Source organism: Saimiri boliviensis, chromosome 6, assembly GCF_048565385.1.
Source record: "Saimiri boliviensis isolate mSaiBol1 chromosome 6, mSaiBol1.pri, whole genome shotgun sequence".
Lineage (NCBI taxonomy): Eukaryota > Metazoa > Chordata > Mammalia > Primates > Cebidae > Saimiri > Saimiri boliviensis.
In genome coordinates this window covers 43309759-43335144 of record NC_133454.1, presented here as the reverse complement: position 1 = coordinate 43335144, position 25386 = coordinate 43309759, and the positions used below count along the sequence as shown (strand labels likewise).

Sequence of the window (25386 nt, the reverse complement as noted above, 5' to 3'; positions counted from 1 at the left end):
GTCAAATAGTTTTGTTTTAAAGGAGACCCACTTGTTAACATTCTATTTACTGTTAATTAGACAATCTGTGTTTAGCACATCATAGTTGTGTGTGTGATATTCTGAGCCACTATTGATAAGAAATGAGCTTTGAATTATTTTCCGATGAGTGGTACTGAGTTCATCTATTTCTTTCTACTAAGTCTCTGCTATGGCCAAAACAGCATTTCTCAAGTGGCTGGGCAGGACCTAGGCCTGGGGAAAATTTTTTCAAAATAATTTCAACTTCTATTTTAAATTCAGGGAGTATATTTGCAGGTTTGTTATATGGCTCTGTTGTGTGATGCTGAGGTTTGGGGTACCATCAATCCTGTCACCCAGGTAGTGAGCCTAGTATCCAATAGTTAGTTTTTCAACCTTTGCTCCCCTCCTTTCTCCCAACTCTAGTAGTCTCTGGTGTCTATTGTTGCCATCTTTATGTCCTTAAGTACCCAATGCTTAGCTCCCACTTAATAAGTGAGAACATCTGGTACTCTGTTTCTGTGTTAATTTACTTAGGATAATGGCATCCAGTCGCATCCACGTTGTTTCAGAGGACATGATTTCCTTCCATTTTATGGCTGTATAGTATTCTATGGTGTATATATAACACAGTTTCTTTATCCAGTTCACTGTTAACGGGCACTTTGGTTGATCCATGTCTTCATTATTGTGAATGGTACTGCGATGAACATATGCATATGTCTTTTTAGTCAAACGATTTATTTTCTTTTGGATATATACCCAACAATGGGATTGCTGGGTCAAATGGTAATTTGTTTTAAGGTCTTTGAGATATTGTCAAACTGCTTTCCACAGTGGCTGAGCTCATTTACATTCCCACCAGCAGTGTATAAGCGTTCCCTTTTCTCCACTGCCTTGCCAGCATCTGCTGTTTCTGGACTTGTTAATAATAGCCATTCTTGCTAATGTGAAATGCTATCTCATTGTGTTTTTGATTTGCATCTTTTTCATGTTTGCTGGCTGCTTGTATCTCTTCTGTTGAGAAGTGTCAGTTCATGTCTTTTGCCCACTTTTTAATGAGGTTGTTTTTTGGTTGTTGAATTGTTCAAGTTCCTTATAGATTCTGGTTTTAGACCCTTGTCAGATGCATAGTTTGTGAATATTTTCTCCCATTCTGTCTGTTGCCTGTTTACTTTGTCGATCATTTCTTTTGCTGTGCAGAAGTTCTTCGGTTTAATTAAGCCCAGTTTTAAACTCTTGCCAGATGCATAGTTTGTGAATATTTTCTCCCATTCTGTCAGTTGCCTGTTTATTCTGTAGATAGTTTCCTTTGCTGTGTAGAAGTTCTTTAGTTTAATCAAGTACCACATATCACTTTTTGTATTTTGTTGCAATTGTTTTTAAAGACTTAGCCATAAATTCTTTCCCAAGGATAATATCCAGAATGGTGTTCCCTAGTTTTTTTTTCTAGGATTCTAATAGTTTGAAGCTTTACATTTAAATCTTTAATCTATCTTGAGTTAATTTTTGTAGATAGTGATAGGTCAGGTTCCAATTCCATTCTTCTGCATATGGCTAACATGCTATCCCAGCATCATTTATGGAACAGGGAGTCCTTTCAGGATCGGGAGAATTTACATTCACACTTCACCTGCATAGCATTCGAACAATAAGGCAGCCATGATACACTTCTCCTGTGTTTTTACACACCAGCCTAATGACTTTAATATGGTTACATGTAAGTTACTTACCCGGTTTATATCTGTTTGATTAATTGAAAAATACAAATATTTACTTTTTTTTTTTTTTTTTTTTGAGACAGGGTCTCACTCTGTCGCCCAGGCTGGAGTTCAGTGGCATGATCTTGGCTCACTGCAACCTTTGCCTCCCAGTTCAAGCAACTCTTGTGCCTCAGCCTCCCGAGTAGCTGAGATTATAGGCATATACCACCACTCACAACTAATTTCTGTATTTTAATTAGGGAGAGGGTTTTGACATATTGGCCAGCTGGTCTTGAACTCCTGGCCTTAAGTGATCCAACCGCCTTGGCCTCCCGAAGTACTGTGATCACTTTACCACCATGCCCGGCCCAGATATTGATGATTGTTTAATTCAGCTTTACTCAGTTATTAGCTACATATAGAAAAATTCACCCTTTTTGTCCAAACATAAACTTTAATGCCACCTGTTTCACAAAAATCAAGATGAACATAAAAACCACTCTGTGCGCTGTCCCTTCTCAAAGACTTCTTCTCTAGAGATGTTTTTCACCTGAGGGGAACATCAGAATTACCTGCTTTATGTTACTGATAAATTCCTAATATTGTTCCAAAATGATCTCTTTCATGTCTCTTTCCCGTCTGGACTGTATGCTTTTCTAGAACACCTACGGATGGGTACAATGCCTGACACACTGTGTACTTAATGTATATTTGTCAAAATGAACTTTGCACTCTTTTAGAAAAGTGCACTTTTTTTTTTTTTTTTTTTTTTTTAACCAGCGTTATTCAATCATAGTACTAACAAAACAAACTGCAAATCTCCCAACTGGAAGAAAACAAATCTGTAGATTTATTTTTAACTAAAATAAAGAATATGATTCTAACCCTGGGTTTCCTAACCCATTCTCATGATCTGTAGTAATTTCTCTCAATGTGTACAGGGGCATTGCCCTGAACTCATCCAAAGGGAAGGATCAAATGATTGTTCTTGTCACATCAAACGCCCCTACAGATCAGTTGATACTTCTGTGCTAAGCTATGGGGTTATCTGTCTCTTGTCTTTTTTTTTTTCTCCGATCCCAGCTGGGAGAAAAGGGGCAGTAATGAGTGTGGTCTGCTACTTCTGAAAACTCATCCTCTCACCTGGCATCAAGAAACCTGCCTTGCCTCCTTTGAGCAAGAAGCCCCCTGAGGCTCTTTGTAAAGTGCTACGGGTAACCCTAACTCTTAGAAGTCGATCTCTCTATTAAGAACCCCAGGAATGGATTAGAGACTCAACTAGAAGGGACAGAACTCCTTTCTTTAAAATCTTGAAATCCCTACAAGAGACGAAGAAAACTACTTTCTATGTAGCCCTTCACATTCTAAGTGTATCCCCAGTTAACAACCCAAATGCCTGTGGACTCATACTATTTATACATAAATAAAAGATAATCTACAAAGTAAATACTATTTCATTTTTACAATCTTCCTAATTTGAGATTATCCAAGTTTAATAAAAAGTTGTAGAGAGCACATTTATAAACAAAATTTAATTTTAAAAATTAAGTCTTAAAGTTTTGTGAAATTAATAATAGCTAATATTTACAAAGTACTTATTATGTGCCAGGCAATATGCTATAAGCTTTACTCATATATTAACTCACTTAATCTTAATTGTCATCTGATGAAGTGAATAATAACAATTATCTCCATTTTGCAACTGAAAAAATTGAAACACAGAGAGGGTAAGGAACTTTCCAAGGTCACACAGCTAGGATGTGGCGGAGATTCAAACCCTCGAAGCTTGGCTACCAAGGTAGGGCTATTAATCACTTTCCTGTGCTGCCTCTGGAAACCAGAGGTAAAAATTCTGGATTGACATGAGAACTGAAGAGAATACATAGTGTATTCATTTCAAACTAAACTGAAAGCTGGGGATAATCAAAGCTTGGATATACATACGCATCTGAAAACCTAAGAGTGTTCCATTGGGAGCTACCTGCAGGACTCCCAAATAAAAACAGTTACCCTGCCACTGAAAACTAACTGCTTTCCTTTCCTGAAGCAAACGTATTACAGATCTAGAAGTTTCTAAACAAGAAAATTGTATGGGAAGAAATTATACAATGAATTGAAAATACATGAGTTTTATATTATTCTTTATTGAGACTACATTTCCAAGGCAATAAAAATTGTTGGCAGCATAATTCTAAAATAACTGAAAGTAAAAATATCCCCCACCCAAAATGTAAATCAAGGTTTTCTAAGCCTTGGGCTTAGAAAAGCCGATGAAATTCAAGCTTCCGGTCCACACTGTTATTTATGTGATGATCTCAGTCCCCAGTCTTCAGCCTTTTCCTGCCTTCCGGTCTAACTCTGCATGCTTTCGTCTTCGTAATATATCACACCTTTCCCCTTTATAGATGAACATAGGTTAATTTTCTGCTATACATAAAATATATCTAGTGGCTGGTAAAATATTTCAGATCATCTAGGAGACACATGCTAACTTGAATGAGTTCTTGAATTCACTGGAAACCAAAAGAAGTTCCATGGTCCTTTAGGTTTCCCCAACTACTTCTTCATGCTGTAACACCAATCGGAGGAAAAAAATCAATCACAAAGGTCACCCTCAAAATATAACTCCTGTAATTAGTAATAACTAGAAGATGGCAGCACGTTCCATGCTCCACTCTCCTAGGTTTAGATTAAAAACAAAGTTTAGGCACATTTTTAATTTTTTTTTTTTTTAAGCAGTAATGAAAAACAAAACAAAATAGACAAAAAACATTCCATGTAACAATAAGGTTGTGGGGGGCAGGGAGTTCACACACAATTCGACTTTGCTAATGTACATTCAGGATCAGTTTATCTAAATTATTTGCCACTGACTGGCCGGGCATGGTGGCTCAAGCCTGTAATCCCAGCACTTTGGGAGGCCGAGGCGGGTGGATCACGAGGTCGAGAGATCGAGACCATCCTGGTCAACAAGGTGAAACCCCGTCTCTACTAAAAATACAAAAAATTAGCTGGGCACGGTGGCGTGTGCCTGTAATCCCAGCTACTCAGGAAGCTGAGGCAGGAGAATTGCCTGAACCCAGGAGGCGGAGGTTGCGGTGAGCCGAGATCGCGCCATTGCACTCCAGCCTGGGTAACAAGAGCGAAACTCCGTCTCAAAAAAAAAAAAAAAAAAAAAAAAAAAAAAAAAAAAAAAATTATTTGCCACTGATTAATTTGCTCAGCTTGGGCTATTCTCATTTCAGGTGAAAGAAGAAAGAAAACAATCACATGTTGAACCCTAGCCTCATAAATAATAATGTTTTTAGCCTCTTCTTCTAAAGATAAGATTGATCCAGCCAGGCGTGGTGGCACATGCCTGTAATCCCAGCACTTTGGGAAGCTGAGGTGGGTGGATCACAAGGTCAAGAAATCAAGACCATTCTGGCCAACATGGTGAACCCTCATCTCTATTAAAAATACAAAAATTAGCTGGGCATGGTGGTGTGCACCTGTAGTCCCAGCTACTTGAGAGGCTAAGCCAGGAGAATCTCTTGAACCTGGAAGGCAGAGGTTGCAGTGAGTTGAGATCACGCCACTGCACTCCATCCTGGGGACAAAGTGAGACTCTGTCTCAAGAAAAAAAAAAAAGATTGATCCAAAGTTGATCTACGTATCAGAAGGAAGCCCGTAGCTAGTTTGGTTCAATACCGTTTGTCCTATATATTTTTGGTTGTGTTTGTTTTTGTTTTTTTGAGACAGGGTCTCACTCTGTCACCCAGGCTGGAGTGCAGTGGTGCAATCATGGCTCACTGCAGCCTGGATCCCTAGGCGCAATTGATCCTCCCACCTCAGCTTCCCAAGTAGCTGGGACTACAAGTGCATGCCACTGTGCCTGGCTAATTTTTGCATTTTTTTGTAGACACGGTGGTCTCACTATGTTGCCCAGACTGGTCTTGAACTCCTGACCTAAAGTGAGCCGACTGCCTTAGCCTCCCAAAGTGCTGGATTACAGGTATGAGTCACTGCACCTGGCCTACTTTATTATACTGTGTCACTTTAAAGCTTTTCTAAAAGTAATTGAGAAAGTTTCCATTAAAAACTACTCATGGGCCGGGCGCGGTGGCTCAAGCCTGTAATCCCAGCACTTTGGGAGGCCGAGGCGGGTGGATCACAAGGTCAAGAGATCGAGACCATCCTGGTCAACATGGTGAAACCCCGTCTCTACTAAAAATACAAAAAAGTAGCTGGGCATGGTGGCATATGCCTGTAATCCAAGCTACTCAGGAGGCTGAGGCAGGAGAATTGCCTGAACCCAGGAGGCGGAGGTTGCGGTAAGCCGAGATCGCGCCATTGCACTCCAGCCTGGGTAACAAGAGTGAAACTCCGTCTCAAAAAAAACAAAAACAAAAACAAAACAAAACAAAACAAACTACTCATACAGAGATCGAGACCATCCTGGTCAACATGGTGAAACCCCGTCTCTACTAAAAATACAAAAAATTAGCTGGGCATGGTGGCACGTGCCTGTAATCCCAGCTACTCAGGAGGCTGAGACAGGAGAATTGCCTGAACCCAGGAGGCGGAGGTTGCGGTGAGCTGAGATTGTGCCATTGCACTCCAGCCTGGGTAACAAGAGCGAAACTCCATCTCAAAAAAAAAAAAAAAAAAAAAAAAAAAAGCCGGGCGCGGTGGCTCAAGCCTGTAATCCCAGCACTTTGGGAGGCTGAGGCGGGTGGATCACGAGGTCGAGAGATCGAGACCATCCTGGTTAACATGGTGAAACCCCGTCTCTACTAAAAATACAAAAAAATTAGCTGGGCATGGTGGCACGTGCCTGTAATCCCAGCTACTCAGGAGGCTGAGGCAGGAGAATTGCCTGAACCCAGGAGGCGGAGGTTGCGGTGAGCCGAGACCGCGCCATTGCACTCCAGCCTGGGTAACAAGAGCGAAAACTCCGCCTCAAAAAAAAAAAAAAAAAAGAAAGAAAGAAAAACTACTCATACATTCTCTTTGATCTGCATGAGAAATTTTAGTTTCTCTCTTGACTGGTCTGACAGTATGCACATGTGGCCCTTCTAGAGTCTGATGAAATCATAATGGTGACATCCCTCAATCAGCCAGTCAAGTGCCGATTTTGGAATCAAACAGAAACAGATACAGGCTTCTCTTTTTCCACTCCTTCTTCAGTGATGGCTATGTCTGGGTGACATAAAATGAAGGAAAAAGGCTGATATTCTGTATTTATGTGATTTTTAATTGGTGAAGATAATTATGATTTGTATGTGATGTTTTGGTATGTGTGTGTGTGTGTATATATATATATACACACACACACAAAGTAGAGAGATTAAATCAAGCTAATAACATCTATCATCTCATTACTTTACATTTTTTTTGTGGTGAGACACTTGAAATTTACTCTCTTTGTTAGAAAGGCAATGGAAAAAGTTGAAAAGGGACAAAACTAACAGATAATTAAAGCCAATGTTGTTGTTGTTGTTGTTGTTGTTGTTGTTTTTGAGATGGAGTCTTGCTTTGTCACTCAGGCTGGAGTGCTGTGGTGCGATCTTGGCTCACTGCAACCTCTGCCTCCCAGATTCAAGTGATTTTCCTGCCTCAGCCTCCCAATTAGCTGGGATTACAGGTGCATGACACCATGCTCGGCTAATTTTTGTATTTGTAGTAGAGACAGGTTTTCACCATGTTGGCCAAGCTGGTCTCGAATTCCTGCCCTCAAGCAATCCACCTGTCTTGGCCTCCCAAAATGTTTGGATTACAGGTCTGAGCCACCACACCCTGCCACCAATGTAGTTTTAAGATGCAATTAATTCCCGTCACAGCTCCATTAATGCTTTATTATGTTCTGCACATATCCGTATCCATGTCTGTGGATGGTTTTCAAGAAATCAGAGAAAGTTCTCCAAAACAAGCCTGCCCTCCTAGCAGAAGCACGTCTCTCAGGCAACATCAAGCAAGAGCACAGACGGCTTGTGGATGAGTAGATGGTAAGCCACCTGCCATGTGAGGGCTGGGCTCTCGCTGAGCTGACACACAAACACAAGGGGTCAGTCTTCTGAAATCAGATGGGCCAAATATCAGATTCAGATAGGTCTGAATTAGCAAATTCAGATAATGGCTAAGTTTGCATCCTGCTTCATATGTTGTCAGATCCTAAGAGGCACTATGTCTATGCAAGGAGAACCTAGACAGGGGAGGTACTCATAGATTTCAAAGGATATAATGCAGGAAGACTATATTACATGAAACGACAGGAGAGAGGAGAGAAGGAATGGGCAAGGAAGAAAAGAGAAGGAAATAAAAGAAAATTTTCTAAGGTTATTTGTGAGCACTTGAAGCATAAATAAAATGCAATTTTTGACGCTATACAGCCGTGCACATGAGGAGAGAAAGAAGCAATATGAAAAATTACCATCATGGACAAATGAAAAATCTTTCAAATTATCCATTTACATTTCGCACAGGCTATGCATCATCTCATATTAGAGGTACAATGCTCATGTATAAAGAGCTCCCTGAGGCCACATTCCAGAATTTTCCTTTCCTCCTCCAGTGACTAGCTTGAAAAACACTGCTGATACTCATTAAAATGACAACAAAGAAGGTTTTTTTCCCCTTCATGAATAAAACACTCATGCAGTGTTAATTTCTGTGATTTATAGCAAGGGAGGTCCATGCCAGCTACAGAATTCAGGGCTGCCTGCAAATGTATGTATGATCTGTTTCAAAGTCAGTGATTTTCTGGATTTCACTGTGGTTGCCTACATCTTATGCACCATTTTCATGGAGGCAGCAAAGTATGCAGGATTGATGAAATTCACCTCTCAAGACTGGGCACACTGGCTCATGCCCATAATTCCAGCACTTTTGAAGGCCAAGGTGGGTGGATCACTTGAGGTCAGGAGTTCAAGACCAGCCTGGGCAACATCGTGAAAACCCATCTCTACTAAAAGTACAAAAACGTAGGCAGGCATGGTGGCATGTGCCTGTAGTCCCAGCTACTAGGGAGGCTGAGGTGGGAGAATCACCTGAGCCCTGCAGTCGAGATCACACCACTGCACTCCAGCCTGGGATACTGGAGGGAGATCCTGTCTCAAAAAGGAAAAAAAAAAAAGGAAAAAAATTCATCTCTCGCCAGGCGCGGTGGCTCAAGCCTGTAATCCCAGCACTTTGGGAGGCCGAGGCGGGTGGATCACGAGGTCAAGAGATCGAGACCATCCTGGTCAACATGGTGAAACCCCGTCTCTACTAAAAATACAAAAACATTAGCTGGGCATGGTGGCACGTGCCTGTAATCCCAGCTACTCAGGAGGCTGAGGCAGGAGAATTGCCTGAACCCAGGAGGCGGAGGTTGCAGTGAGCCGAGATCGCGCCATTGCACTCCAGCCTGGGTAACAAGAGCGAAACTCCGTCTCAAAAAAAAAAAAAAAAAAAAAAAAAAAAAAAAAAAAAAAATTCATCTCTCAGCTACAAAAGAATAAGGAGACTTCAAAATATATATTATTAATCTATTTTGCCCCAAACATCATCTAAATTTTGTAAATTCTCAATTTTATATTTTAGGTTTAAAATTAAATTTCTCAATGAAACCATGATAAAAGAATGATAAACTTATGTTTGCATAAAAATTCAATGGACATAATTTTGCCAATCTTTTGGCTTATATACAATCAGAACATAGTGAAAGCATTTATCTAGAAACATTTGACAGAAAAATTCAAGCAAATTGGGGCATTCCAGCAGCTTGGAGGCAAGAAGAGTACTCTGTTCTTAAGGCAATGCTACCCCTGACCATGCAGAAGAGGTAAAAGCATTCACTTAAAGGAATTCAACCATTTAGATTGGGCTTCTGCAACAATTCATAAAGTAAAACAAAAAAGCAGTTTTTAACACACGTTAGAGCTACAATTACACATGGCTTAACAGATGTTTGCTGAGTGAATATTATTTTATTCTTTGCAATGGTATTTCATTAGTGCCATCAACGGTAGAATCCACCATTATTTTATGTGCCCCTAACGAAAAATAAAATGCTGGTAATTAAACTACAATGCATCTAATTTTAGTGGTGGGGGTGGGGGAAGGTCTTAGAATCAGTGTAACATAGTAAGACGGAAGCCTACTTACTTCCGAATTCTGAGCTTTAATGGTTCTGCATAAGAATTTATTGGTTGGTGACAAAGAGTACTAATGACCCACAGCAAATCACACTACAGGATTCTCATTTCCTGAATCTGACGTTTTTATTCAGGTTAAGCAAGGTTAAGTAATTCCAGAATATGTTATATGTTATTGATAAAGCAACTCACATCCTTCTAGCCTCACTGGAGAGCCTCCTGGCTCTTTTAACCCACAGTCTCTGAGCCCTGGATCCCTTGCCCTGTCACAATCCCTCCAGCGTACCTATCCATGCATACACTTCTCACACATACACAGTGCTTAAGACAACTTTCTTTTAACACACAGACAGCTCGGATCATAAACATCTCTGGAGTAATTAGCACTCCTTGCCTCTACACAAAGGGTGGGTACATTCTTGGTTGAAGGCAGGCTGTGCTCTACTCCAAGCTTCATTTTCCTGTCCTGTCTCATTCAGCCTCTAACACATGTGAAGCTGCTTCTTAAAAGGCCCTTTTTGTGGCTTCTGTGATCCCATGTTCTCCTGGTTTTCCAGCTATCTCACAGTCGTCATTGCTGATGTATTTTAACACTTTTTTTTAAGTCCTCAATTTTTTTTTTTTTTATACAAGGTCTCGCTTTGTCGCTCAGGCTGGCGTACAGTGGCGCAATCTTGGTTCATTGCAACCTCTACTTCCCAGGTTCAAGCGATTCTCCTGCCTCAGCCTCCCGAGTAGCTGGGATCACAGGTGTGTGCCACCAGGCCCAGCTAATTTTTGTATTTTAAATAGAGACCGGGTTTCTCCATGTTGGCCAGGCTGGTCTCGAACTCCTGAGTGAGTTTTTAAAGTCTGTGTCATGGATTTCCATTTATGCATGACAAATAAAACACATAAAGTCCCATTGATATAAAAGTAAATTTAAAAGGCACAAACACACTGGACTAAGGGCAACAGAAGAACCAGATGTCAGCAGAATTCTGGAAGCTGAAAGGGATGAACAAAAGGTAATTGGCTTAGCCTAACTGCCTGAGCCTGCAGTGGGGTATGTGACTCAGAAGTAATATAATTTAGAATACAGAATCTCAGCCTTTTTTAGGAGTTAGAGGTGCCCAGTTCCTCTAAAAGTGAGAGTGTAAGAAGCCAAAACTAGAGGCTTGGTTGAAAGGTTTTTGTTTTTGTTTGTTTTTTAAATACAGGGTCTTGCTCTATTACCCAGGCTGGAGTGCAGTGGCATGATCTCGGCTCACTGCAACCTCCACTGCCTGGATTCAAGCAATCCTCCTGCTTCAGCCTTCCAAGTAGCTAGGACTAAGGGTATGTGCCACTGCGCCTAGTTATTTTTTTGTATTTTTAGTAGAGATGTGGTTTTGCCACGTTGCCCAGGCTGGTCTTAAACTCCTGAGCCCAAGCAATGTGCTCACCTTTGCCTCCCAAAGTGTTGGGATCATAGGTGTGTGCCATTGTGCCCAGCCTGGTTGAAAGTTTTCATAGGAGTAGTTAGGACCTAAGTCTCCTTTTTCATCTTTTGAAATTAGGCACAACCCCTCTCCATTCTATCAGCAGAGATGAAATTTACTTACAAAGAGGCTGAGCTAGAGAGGCTCTGAATTTGGTGATGTAGGAAAATGAGATTGAGTTGCCATATTAAATACAAGGAGGTTGCATGAAAATCTACTTGGTAAATTTGACATCCTTGCCATCCTTCTCCTACTCAACTCCCAGAACAGAGGCAGCCAGCATACCACTCCTCAGGTAGGATATTAGAGGAGTTATCTCTCAGGAAATTAACCAGAGACACACACACACCTCTCCCACAAGGAAGCAATAGCCCCCAACTGGGCTACTATGTAACAGGTGGTCAACAAGCCCCACCTGTGCACAGAGAGCATTTTAGTGCCTCAATCTTAAATATGAACAGATAGCCAAGGATTATCAGAAAATTAATGGAAATTTCTGAAATGAATTACAGAGACCCATAGCAAAAGGAAATTTAAAAGAAAAAGAAATAATGAAAAGAGAAGACAAGTATCAAAACATTATAATTTTCACAGCTATAAGAAAAATATTATACTCATTAAATAGGAACAGGAATCAATAAAAGAGAACTTTAAGAGAATCAGAAAATGTTCTTGGAAATTTTATAAAAGTGTCTGAAATGAAAGACAAAGTTGAAAATATCTATCAAATTTGAGGAAATCTGCCAGAAGAAATTAACAAAAGTAGTGACAAAAAGGTTCAACATCCAAATTACAGATATTCTAGAGAGAAAGAAAATCGAGAATGTTGATGAATAAATTGTCAAAGAAATAATACAGGAAACTCTCCAAGAACTGAAGAACATGATCAAAAAGACCCATAGGGTACCTAGTTCCTTGAATAACTAAAGATCCTCACCAAAACACATTATGATAAAATTTTACAACTTGAAAGTTTCCAGAGGAAGAACAAAAACAAGCAGTTCACATAGAAAAGACCAAGTCTTAGAAGTATTCTATTTGTCAACAGGAACACAGAAGCAAAAAGAAAAACTCCAAGAAAAAATTCTTTCTAATCCAGATTTCTGTACTTAGCCAAAATATACAGTGCAAGGAGAAAATGACAATTTCAGACATACAAGACCTTCCCTGTATCTTTCAAGTATGCCTTTTCTGGAAGCTTCTGAAGAAGGCATTCTACTGAAATGAAGATGGGGAATGAGAAAGACACTGGACCCAGGAATCAGAAAATCCCATACTGGAGAAAGGTGAAAGGATTTCTTAGAATGATGGTGAATGAGGACAGGCGAGGTGGCTCATGCCTGTAATCCCAGCACTTTGAGAGGCCAAGGTGGGCAGATCATGAGGTCAGGAGTGCCAGGCCAGCCGGATCAACATGGTGAAACCTTGTCTCTACAAAAATACAAAAAATAGTTGGGTGTAGTGGTACGAATCTGTAATCCCAGCTACTTAGGAGGCTGAGGCAGGAGATTGTTTGAACCCAGGAGACAAAGGCTGCAGTGAGCCGAGATCATGCCACTGCACTCCAGCCTGAATGACAGAGCAAGACTGGGTCTCGAAAAAGAAAAAAAATGATGGCAAATACAAGGACCTTAACAACAATCTCACACTTCAGAGTGCATTACAACTTAAGGATGTCTTCATAAAAAAACTGGAACTGATAGATTATTTGACATGTATGAATGTATGCAGAAAATATTCACAACTCTGTTGGTTTGGGAATAAATTTGGAATATGCATTAATAATAAAATTAATAGAAAATAAGATTAATAGCCTGGGCATGGTGGCTCACACCTGTAATCCCAGCACTTTGGGAGGCTGGGGCAGGTGGATTGCTTGAGACCAGGAGTTCAAGACCAGCCTGGACAACATGGTGAAATCCAGTGTCCACTAAAACACAAAAATTAGCCGAGCATGGTGGGACCCTCCTGTAATCCCAGCTATTTGGGAGGCTGAGGCAGAAGAATTGCTTGAACCCGGGAGACAAAGGTTGCAGTAAGCCAAGTTCATGCCACTGCACTCCAGCTTGGGTGACAGAGATGCTATCTCAAAAAAAAACCAACAACAAAAAAACAAAAAACAAGATTAATAGAAATTAATAGAAGATAAGAATAAGAAAACTAGAATTACTAATTCTTGAGAAAACAAAAAGTCGTACAAAAATATAACAAGCTATAAATAAAATTTACATTGTCTAAAGTTTATTTAATAAAAATCGTGATATTGGGAGAATTGAGGAAGGAGAATCGTGTATAAGAGAGAGGGATTAGATATGAAAGTTGAAATTTCACTTCTATAGAGAAAAATCAATAGATCTGATACTTTGAATATACTGAGAAACAGCAGCATAAAGAGTTAAAAGAATTAAAGTGGTATTGCTGAGAAACACAAATCTGGAGTAGAGATGGATTAGAGAATGAGTTTTTCCATTAAAAGTCTTATAGCAATACAATGTTTTAAATGATGTGTAAGTGTTCCTTTGATATAAACAAAAACTTAAATTTTGAAAAGCTGCCATGGGGCTGTGATTTCAGCCCAGGTGGAGGCACCAGTCACCTCTTGAGATCCAGTGCCATTAAACCTTTACTTAAATCACACTTTAAAAAAAATAAAATAGAAGAAGAAGGAACTAAAGCTTGAGGAACCAGAGCATTTGCCTGCAACAGGTGGAGGAATTATCAAAACCGAAGCCACTTCTAGGACAGTATCCATCAGGCAACACAGTACAGATGTGTGTGAGTTGGTTTTGACATTACATGAAGATGAACGGAAAATATTTAACAGGAATGTGGAAGAGTTTGAGTCAACAAATGCTGACATGGTTCAACGTGATACAGGCTCATTAGCTAACAACACCTCCGAATCATTTGATACGGTATTATGAATTCTTCGTTTAGGGCCAAAAATAATTAAAGGACAGATACGGCTTTTCTGAAAACTATATTGGAAATGGCAAGAATATTTTTTACACAACTCCTCGGCTACAGCGTATATAGAAAAGAAAGCTGCAGGATGAAAAACAGAAGAGATATTGTTGCAGAACTGCAATATGATATGTTAGCATCATACAGATTCCATGAAAAGCAATCAGTAGACATTGAAGTAGATTTGTTGTTGTTACTAATTTGTTGTTGTTACTGTTTTGTTCTTAAAAAAAAAAACCTCCAAATACAAAAGTAACTTAAAGCTTAATTTAAATAACTAAAAACTTGTTTTCTGAAAAAAAAAAAAAAAAAAAAAAAAAAAAAAAGGTGCCATAAATTATAGATTTTTTTCCAGGAGTATATTTTTGAAAACTCATTTTCTTTTAGAGATACCTACTGAAATATTTATAAACAAAATCATATGGTATCTGAGATTTGCTTCAAAGTAATATGGATAGAGGGTAGGGTTAGAGTTCAAATAGCATTGGTCATGATTTAATGGTTTTTAATTACTGGGATTCAATTAGCCTATGTACTTTTGGATATATATGAATTTTTTTAAAAAAAATGTATCAAAAAAAAAAAAAAAAAAAAAAAACAAGGTGCCATCTACAAAATTGAGAATCACCTCAGGAATGCTAGGCATTTTTTTTTTTTTAACAGCCAAGCAAGGCTATAATAATTAGCACCCAAATTGGTTTATAACAGAAGTTAGAGGTAAATCTATTACTCTTTAATAGCTTTTGAACACCATTTAAAACAACAATGAAAAGGAATTTGGTATTTAACCCATATCATTTCCATAACTGACTTAGTCCTCTTAGGGTCTCTTTGAATCCTCTAGTCTGGGGTCCCCAGTAAGCTGTTAGGATATAGTCTTTTTGGAGACAGGTCTCACTCTGTTGCCCAGGCTGGAGTGCAGTGGCACAATCACGGCTCATTGCAACCTCTGCATCCTAGGTTCAAGTGATTCTCTCACTTCAGCCTCCCAAGTAGCTGGGATTACAGGCACATGCTACCATGCCAGGCTAATTTTTGTATTTTTAGTAGAGATGGGGTTTCACCATGTTGGCCAGGTGGGTCTTGAACTCTTGTCCTCAAGTGATCCACTTGTGTCGGCCTCCCAAAGTGCAAGGATTACAGGCATGAGCCACTGTGCCTGGCAGAGGCATTTTTAAATAATTATTTATTGAGCTTTTTCCTTAGAGATATAACATATAATAGTGTATGTTAATGACATCTTAGATTCAATAAAATATGGCAGATGAGTTGAGCAGAAAAAAATAACGATTAAAACATGGCACACTCGGCCGGGCGCGGTGGCTCAAGCCTGTAATCCCAGCACTTTGGGAGGCCGAGGCAGGTGGATCACAAGGTCAAGAGATCGAGACCATCTTGGTCAACATGGTGAAACCCCGTCTCTACTAAAAATACAAAAAAAAAAAATAGCTGGGCATGGTGGTGCGTGCCTGTAATCCCAGCTACTCAGGAGGCTGAGGCAGGAGAATTGCCTGAACCCAGGAGGCGGAGGTTGCGGTGAGCCGAGATCGCGCCATTGCACTCCAGCCTGGGTAACAAGAGCGAAACTCCGTCTCAAAAAAAAAAAAAAAAAAAAAAAAAAAAAAAAATGGCACACTCTTAACAATGCTTCCTAATTTCATAAATTGAAGGAAAAAAATTTTCTCTTGGAATGGATGAAATGCAGTATTTATTTTCCCGAAAGGTATCCTTTCTTATCCCAATCCTTCATCTACACACTAAATCAATTTTTAAAATTAGCATAGCCATGGAATTACATCCACCCTCCCTTTAAGTTTGCCAGTAGTATCCCCACCTCCTCCTACTTGTGTTCATAGCACTGGTTCGAAAATACCAGCTTGGTATGTCTCTCCTTCCGGCCAATACCAAGCAAGATGCCTTGTTCCATGAATACTCAGAGAATGAAAAAGCATTCCATTTTGTGCCTCTCACAGTGCCGTGTGCTCAATGGGTCCCACATAAATACAGACTCTCATCCTGTTTATCACTGCAAGAAACAGAATCTAGCTCTGCCAATACGCAGAAATGGAATTTGTTCTGAAGGCAACTCACAGAATCTCCAGGCTGGCTAGAGAACTGGATATGAGGTTATGTCACCAAAAATAACTTAAAATGATGACACAGAACTGACCCAGTAAAGAGACCTCTACTGCCACCACCAGGCACAGACTGGAGTGGCCCCATTGACCCTCCAGCACTGGTCAAGGGATATTGTGGACTGGAACATGCAGCCCAGGCCCAGGTGCAAGAATGTCTGGGGAAAGGAAGCATCTGGCACTTTCAGCTCCTAGAGTGGGAAGTGGGCTCCACCTCACCGTGCAAGAGCCCCTGGGATGGTGAATTCTGTCTACTTGGCTGGTCAGAGTGCCCAGATTAAACATTATTTCTGGGTGCACCTATGAGGGTGTTTCTGGATGAAATAAGCATTTGCATTGGTGGACTCAGTAAACCATTTCTCCTTTCCAGTATGGGTGGACATCATCAACCCAAAGAGGGCCTGAATAGAACAAAAAGGCGGAAGAAGGAAGAAGTCACCCACTTTTGCCTCCTGCATGCTGGGGCATTAATTAGTCTTTTCTTGCCCTTGGACTGGAATGACAGCACCAGCTTTCCTGGATCTCTAGTTTGCAGACAGCAGATTGTAGGACTTCGCAGTCTCCATAGTGGAGTAAGCCAATTCCTCATAATAAGTCTCTTAATGTAAATATATCTCCTTTTCTCTGGAGAACCTTCACCAGTATAACCCTCAACATGGAAAAGAGATTCAGATGGCACTGTTGAAAAAGAATGACGAATGTCCACTCTATGCTATAAACAAATACTTTTAAAAGTCAAAACACAATGCAGAGTAAGGACAGAATACCTGCAGAGTACACTCAGAACAAACATGTGTTCATCTTTCATCGTTGTCCAATTTGATTAGGTGTGCTGTGCAGTTTTATTTTAGGACTGGGAAACAAGCCTATTTTATGGCTATTCAAAATACATATCATCGTTTTGAACTAGAATTTCAAATATATCTTAGATAATTAAAGAATAACTGGAAACAAGCTCTTTAATTTAACCTAGTGATAGTCACAGAGTAGATGTACTTATTTTTAGTTAGATTGATTAATTACCTAGGGAATAACTAACACGTGGAAAAGAATAAGATCATATACTCATTATAAGTCAAAGAAATGATGTACAATAGTTATCTATCACATACATGTTACTAAGCTGAATTAGACATTGGCAGATTTGTGTATAAGTACCTAGAAACTCAATTTAAACTGCAGGATAAAATTTAGGAGGTATTTTTAGGTCATCTGAACCAACGTCCCACCCAGTGAAAGCATTCTGTCGCTCTGACAGGTGGCTCACTTTCAGTGCAGTGTGTTATATATTTTGCTTCTGACCTTCTTAGATCTGGACTCTGTTCATCTGTGAATCCAACCAAAGTAGAGCATTAATTCCTTCTGTACTGTTTGCTAATGCTCAAGTGAACTAAAACTATGTTTTGAAACGCAAACTGTTGGTAAACTATGACTTATACATTATGTCCTTAGCAAGTGATTTTAGAAACTAAATGAACTTCACATCCATCCTTTTAAAATATAATCTTAGTTCCAGTGCTTGTTCTGGTCTAAGAGATTTCCAATTTAATCCTGATTGCCATCCAAATTCTCTATTGCTTTAGCTTTGCATTTTAATCTATGTACATCTGAGTCCTTGATAAAACTGTAGAAATATCATGGTCAAATAAAGAGCTGTAAGGTAGACCAACAGAAACCAGCTTCCATGTTGGCTTCCACACCTATGAACATTCTTTGGATGTAGCTGATAAACCCAGCTATGACGCTACATTCCAGACTTCTTTGCTGCCTCTCACCCATAAAGATTACTCAATATTCTAGTTGATAAATGTGTGCTAGAGGGATTGTGGATATATAAAAATTTGATAATTCTGGCTCTATTTTAAATACTTCAGGTTATCTACAGTTTAAAGGAATAGTAGAGAAAAATTTTGGTACAGTGCAAAACTCTTTAGTGAAGTAAAAACTATAACTTAACCCATCTGTTTCATAAGTCTTGATTTTAATATTTTGGATTCACATATTGCGCTACACATACATTATCCATGAGACAGAATATGAAAGTCAAAATTCTATTTTAATAAAGGCTTTTAAAATTACGACTAATAATGTACATAATTTAAATAGCTTTGATAAACGTTTACCATTTTAAGAGAATGTACAATTGAACTTCTCAACTAAAAGTATTTTTTTCCCTCATTTAAGTGGATTATGAAGCAAAGAAAATCTGAAATTAACATGTCATTATTTATAGAATATGAAGTCTTCAGAAAATCTGGCTTCCAAATTTTGAAGGGTGGAATATTCCTATTTATTTAAAGGAAAAAGTAAGAAATGTACAGTAAATTCATTCCAAAGATTGATTCACATTTTAAATATTCATAAGTCCAACTGGTAAAGTAAAAAAGATTTACAGAACAGAGTTTCTGATGTCTGATTGATGATATCTGTTAAACCAAAAAACAGCTGTGAGATAAATAAATAATTAGTTTCATTATGAATGAAACCTTCAAAACATATGGTAGCCTTTGACCAACTACCTGCAGAAAGAGGTATTTCTGCAGAAAGAGAAAAGAAAAACAGAAAGGAGAGTTATAATGTTGAAATGAGCTCTTATAACCAGCATTCTAATTACCCAAGTGCTAATCCCAATAATTAAAATGGAAACTAATGTTTAAAAGTTATGTAAAGGCCTTTGAATCTGCAGTTATTAACCTGCATGAGACTGATTTTTTTTTGAAGAGGCTTAATGAGCTCTCCTTAGGCATTTGCCACAATCATTTTGCTTTGCACCAAAAAAGCAAAAGCAAAAAAAGAAAAAAATCAAATTATGAATTATTTCGATGGCATCTAAAATATCATATAGAATACCCACACACTGTACAACTTGTCTACTTTCATTGAGAATAAATTTATTCATCCCTTGGAACCACAGCAACACTTATAGTTTATTTTATAGACACTGCGATTAGGGTTGGTACAATATTATTTTTTTAATGTGCATATCTTCCATTTTACAGCATAGAAACTGATGTAAAATATGACTTGCTCATGGTCAGCATAAGTGAGCTGGAAGGTTAAAAGCTCCCAGGATGAAAGAACATACTGTCTTCAGAATCTTTAAATTCAGAGATTCACTGAGGACTTAGAATATAAAATGTAAATAGGGCACACAATTTCAGTTAGGGCTCTCTCTGGGTGATAGTCCACATAAACTGTCATTGGGGATTACTGCAGTAAGCCTTTCTTTAATAAGCTGTGTTCTTGTGAAGCCTTGTTGAAAACAAAACCTACGGTCTACTTGCCTTGAAATGTTAGCAATATCAATACATTCCTGATCACATTTTTTTTCTCATGTATTATCAGAATTATAAGGCAGAATGTGTTTAGCAGACATTATAAGAGGAACAGTAAAAAAAAAAACAAACCTGAAATAGAACTATTTCTGCTCTGTTGAAAGGATAATCATTTGATAAGAAAGACCCTAATGAGCTACTTAATTATAAGTTTTAGTACAGGGTAATTTTTATAATTTTAAGACCTTATTATAAAATTTAAGTGGAAATTTAACCACACATATGAACACTCAGACACATGAGGCTCTTCTGAAAGGTGGGTCCTAAGAAAACTAGATTTGTTGACAGAAGTGCAATCTAGAACAGCACTCTATCATCAGTTGCTGGAGTTTGTAAATTGGACTCTTCAAGAAATGAGTAACCGTTCTCTACATGGACTGCATTGCTTTGATCATCAACTTCCCTGGAAACTTACTATGTTATTCAATAATGAAAGTAGCTTCTGGGTCTTCAAAGACACATATGTATGCGAGGTGCTGGTTTTTTGGAATTAACTGCATTCGGAACATTCTGACTACATCCTCTGTGGTACTACAAGCACAGAATCATTTTCACATAGTGCTATTTCTGCAAAATGTATACTCTTTTCATCATCAGAATCTAGTTCCTTAGAGATAGCTGGACCAAGTCAGAAATGATCTCAATTTAATATATTTTCCTACTTGAAGCAACAGATTTGCTAAAACCAAGACATCTGCTTATCTTATTTCAGAGATTTGTGCCAAGAAGCAACTGACTATTGATCGGCATCTCAAATATTATATTTAAATATCTACTTTTACATAAACGTAATAAAATATTTAAATGACATATTCCAATATTGAGTGATGACGACTTTTTATCTGAGGAGACCAGGATGGTAGTAGAATAGTAAATGAGCACTTAGGGTATGAGTCAAGAGCAGATCGCTGCTATATTAAATACATTGAGGTGCATTCACTCACTCAAGTACCATCTGCCAGTTCCTGCAGTTGTCCCTTTGCGGCTATCTCTTCCATTCCCATTGGCAACTATTTAAAATCTTTCTTTTAGAATCCTCCTCACTTCCCTCATTCTCAGCAGGCCACTCTGTCCTCTCAGCGAGGCTACCAGATCAAATCCTTCAACATCCAGCACCACTCTACTGTGATCTATTAACAGAGAGGGTTTTTTTTTTGTTTTGTTTTGTTTTGTTTTCTCATTTTCTCCAAGGATAAGATCTCACTCTCTTATTCAAGGCCAGCCCTTTCAAAACTGCTAGGCATCTCACTCCCTGACTGTAGCTGCCCAGCATAATTCAGTGTCTCTCCCAGGCTCCTACAGTAGACACGCCCCTCCATCACCACCATAAACACACAAAACTGGCACAGCAAGTCCCAGAACTTATGATGCAGATCCCTCCCCCTGCCCCATTTCCCCTTGTCCTCTTTGCATCCTTGGCACCTTCCACGAAGCCTAGCAAGCAAAGATACCCAACCAATATGTGTTGAAGTGAAACTGTTCACTTTTAAGCATGAGTTACTTTCAAAAGCTTGAACCAGAACTAAGCTTGTCCCAGATTGTCTGCAGAACAGCATATGATTTCTGCTCCACTTTATTTTTTCAACCCATAAATGACCCAAAAAGGAAGAATGAAACATTTCCAATAACTAGAGTTGCCAGAAAAATACAGGCTGCCCAGTCGAAACTGAATTTGGGATAAACAACTAATAATATTTTGTAGTGTAAGTATGTACCATATATTATATGAGACATAGGTATTCTAAAAACAATAATTCACTGTTCATCTGAAATTCAAATTTAACTGGGTAGCCTACATTTTTATTTGCTAAATCTGGAAACCCTAACAGTGCTTTGTTAAAAATTCTCAGAGGACTGAGAGAATGCTTCCTTTAAGGCACCTGGAGATTTGTATGTGAGCTCTGCAAACTTCTCAATCACTCAGATTTTATGTCTGTAAATGCAACTGGATTTCTTTTGAACATCTAAATAACATACTTTAAGAAATGCTGCTTAATTTATTATATGACATTTTCACTTATTTTGTCAATTTCATAGAATCTTCCTTCTAATACAATATATCAAAGATTTTACGAAGAATACTGTAATTTTGCTCAAGATCTTTTGGAAAGCTAACATTTATAGAGCTATTATCATGCCTCAGTTAAGTCCTGGCTGCATGTATTAATTTTGGAAATTTTCAATTAAATCAGCAGAATTCGATAAGAGAAATAAGTGAATCTTTCATTTGGGGATTTCTTTTCTTCATTAATCAAGCACAGCAATACATACTATCCTCACTAACAGGCTTGCAGAAGCAGCCTGGCAGGCGGAGGTGGAGCCTGTGATGTAACTGCAGTAGGTCTTTGTTGGAAAAGCCTTCCCTAAATGTAAAACATCTGTAAATTTGAAGCACTTTAGCTTCACTGTGTATGGGCTGGCAAGATTAAAGTGTTGCTTCTTTTAGCATCGTGTACTGGAGGCTTAAAATTTTGGTCCTCAGGGGAATTCCTTATAGGTCCTTATGAAGATTACGTATCTGTCTCACCAAAGCGGGGGAAAAGCAGGCTTTTTCTGCAAAACAGGACTATTTCGAGTACTGATTGCTGTGTGTGCTGGTTTGCTGGTAAATGGTGGTGATGCAATGGAAGTTATAACCCAAAGTGTAGGGAAAGATGCCCTACAGCCTGTTTCAGTCCTCAACGTTCCCTACATTAATGGGTTCTTCTTTCGGTGTTCTTGACAGTGCTGTCTTACAGAGAAGACATTTATTTCTTCTTCCTATGAAAAAGATTAAGATGAGAGAAATACCTCCCAATGTAGAGAGATACAAGAGTGTGGCTTTGCCAAAATACGAACTAAACTGACCTCAGAGAAAACTTCTGGGGGAGAGAATGACTAAGTCTGCTGTAACTACATGTTGTCATAATATGTTAATGAATTAAGACATTTATCCCAATACAAGCACACTACTATCTGCTTTCCACCATATTGGCAGCACCGGTTAAGGACGGTTGTTAAGCTACCGGCACAACACGCATACACTGCAGAGATGCAGAACAATGCCTGGATGCCTGCCCAAATTGGTCTCCCAAATGACAGACTCAATGTATAGTACCAATCTATGGCCCTGGAGGTTAGCAGCGTCTTTTTACAAGTTGGTGGGGAAAGGGATGAAATGTGGAAAGCTCGGGGCACTGGTTGGGGCTTCCACCTGCCTGTGCACAGCAGAAAGGCTGACAAACATATTCATTAAACTTGATCTGAAGCAAGTGAGCCTGTGAGCTCGTTTCTGAAATATTCATAAGGTGTGTTACCTGACTCGCCGCTTAGAGGTTGAGCAGAAACACTGAGTCAGAGCAGCCCATACCCACACTTGGGAGGGAGAGAAAAAAAAAAAAAAAAAGCAAAACCCATGACAGCCCACCTCATCACCACACTCCACTGTTCTGCTTTTAATAGCCCCGTTTCAGCTGTCAGCTGTCAGTCCCCACTCGCCAGTCCAATTCTACCTGCCCAGGAAAGAGATGCTCTAATACTGAAGTGCGGAGTTTCCCAGCAGTTGGAGGGGGCGCAGCGCAACAGCCCCGCAGACCGCTCCTCCCGGCTCGCTGCGCGGAAGGAGGACCCCACAGTCCCGCTGCCCCACCGCCCGGCTGCCTTGCTCCGCCTTAGGGGCCGAAACCCGCAGGGCAACGGGTCCCCAGGGACCCAAACCGGCCCCTTGCCCCAGCCAGGCCGCCCTGGTCCCGCCTTCCATTTTGGCTCTGCCTGGGATCCCTTCCCCGAGCCCTCGGCGTTAGGTCGCTAGGCGACCTGCGCCCGGGCCGAGAGGCAAACAGCCTCTCGGGCCGACCTGCAGCCTCTTTGGTGTTAATCTGGGAGGAGAGGATAGAGGGAAAATCACTGTCCTGGGTGATCCCCGAGCCCCTGCACCTAGGCACAGAGCACTTCCATTCACGTTCCCTCTCTGACCCCGATGCTTTCATTTCTGCTGCGTCCCAGGCACCGCGCGGCTCGCGCGACGCCTTGCGTCCTCGCTGCACCTCTCCCTCCCCAAGGGCATTCGCCCCTCGCCCAGTGGCTCCTCTGGGGTCGCTAATCACCTGGACTCTGGCGGCGGCAGGCTCAGCAGCTCCGGGCGCGCGGCGGCGTGGTCTTCATCTCCGCCTTCCCCAGGCGCTCCGGCTGCGCGCTGCGCGGCGGTGATGGACGCGCTCGGTTCCGGGCGCCGAGGCTGGACAGGGGCGGCCGCGGCTGCCGCACTGGCTGCGGGCGCGGAAGGGACGGGGGCGGGGCAGGAATCTGGGTCGCGAAGAGCGGAGCAAGCCGGGATGCACCCCGGGCGGCGGGCGGCGGGCGGCGGGGAGGCGACCGAGAGCGGCGGGGGAGGGCGTGCAGAGGTTTCCCTGGGAGCAGGGAGCGGGCGGCGACTGAGCATGCCCAGTCCCGGAGCCGGGGGCGCGGGCGCGGTGCGGGGGGAGGGAGCGCGGCCCCCAGCGCCCGAGTCTTGGGGGATAGACTTAAATCTGCGGACCCCGCTGCTGCGAGAGGAGGCTGCTGTGGCGCCCAGGCGGACTCCCCGGAGACGTACACGTCAGGAAGACGGTGGACCTGAGATGACCTGTCAATAGGATTCCCAGACAGTCCCGGGCCAGGTGTGCTCCCCGCCCTCTCCCTGGAGAATTGTCCAGAAGCCGAAGTTTGTTTTAGTTCCGCTCCAACGTCCCCCATCTCACCGAGCACCCAGTGACTCCCAATCCTGATGCCCACCCCTCACCTTCCTTCCCAGGCCTGCAGAACCTCACCCCTCAGCCCCACAGGCAGCCCCCGCCTTTCCCACTCCCGGCCCAGTCGGGTCAGGTTCTCAAAGAGCCAGCTCTTTAATTAGGTGTAATTGAGAGATCGTGTCAATCCTGCCAGGTCCATAGCTGCATGTTTCAGCAAGGGCTTCAGAAACAATACCGTAACCCTGGTACGGGGTTAATTGTAACAGGATGAATTATAGACATCCTGATCTGAGGTTATTTGGGGAACATTGCTTCGTGGGGTCCCAGAACCCACTACACACACACACACACACACACACACACACACACACACACACACACACGGAGAGAGAGAGAGACAGACAGACAGAGAGAGACAGAGAGAGAGAAGAGAGGGGAGAGAGAGGAGAGAGGGGAGAGAGAGAGAGAAAAAAAGAGAAGAGAGAAGCGAGAAGCAGAAGAGAGAAGAGAGAGAGAGAGACCTGTGCCTTCAGGACTGCATTTCATGTTTGATGAGGAACGTTTTCTCCATAGCTAATCAAAAAAAGTCTCTCTAATGAAGCCGCATGGGTTGGGGAAAGACTATGAGCTTCGAGGTCGGCTTTTATTTTAGGTTCATTTATCACTGAAGCCGGTTACCTGGCCGACCTGCGCCTCCGTTTCTTCACCTGTAAAACGGAGGGTGGTAATACCTACCTCTGTGGGCTGTTGTGATGATTACTTGGCAGGCGGCGCAGAGCAGCCCGGATACCAAAGCATCTACCTGTCAGGTAGTGGGTGTTCCCTGAATAAAAGTCTCTGCTGGTTCCACCTCCACTATTCTGTGTTTAGGAAAAGTTGGGTTCATGATGATCCTTAAATGCTGAACATTTATTTCCTCTTCACATTAAATGACCTTAAAGCCTTGACCTTTCTGATTTTTTA

The 25386-nt window shown here is 40.9% G+C and overlaps 2 protein-coding genes across 7 annotated transcripts in view; both read right to left on the bottom strand.

The window, feature by feature from the left end:
- The window catches only part of ELMOD1 (ELMO domain containing 1), a 77743-nt gene extending 53621 nt beyond the window's left edge, over positions 1-24122 (bottom strand). For 4 of the 6 annotated variants that reach the window (XM_074400519.1, XM_074400520.1, XM_074400517.1 and 1 more), the window contains exon 1: positions 23800-24122. The gene's annotated coding sequence lies outside the window, so the exon portion shown is untranslated. The remainder of the gene's footprint in view (positions 1-23799) is intronic. The other 2 variants (XM_003923748.3, XM_010334599.3) reach the window with 2 other exon arrangements.
- On the bottom strand, positions 14583-23792 carry LOC120364690 (uncharacterized). Its single transcript, XM_039471453.2, is given in 4 exon segments — positions 14583-22780; positions 22782-22824; positions 23179-23314; positions 23316-23792. Coding segments are annotated over 4 exon segments (387 nt in total). The 5' UTR covers positions 23454-23792; the 3' UTR covers positions 14583-22710.
- Positions 24123-25386: the final 1264 nt, after the last annotated feature.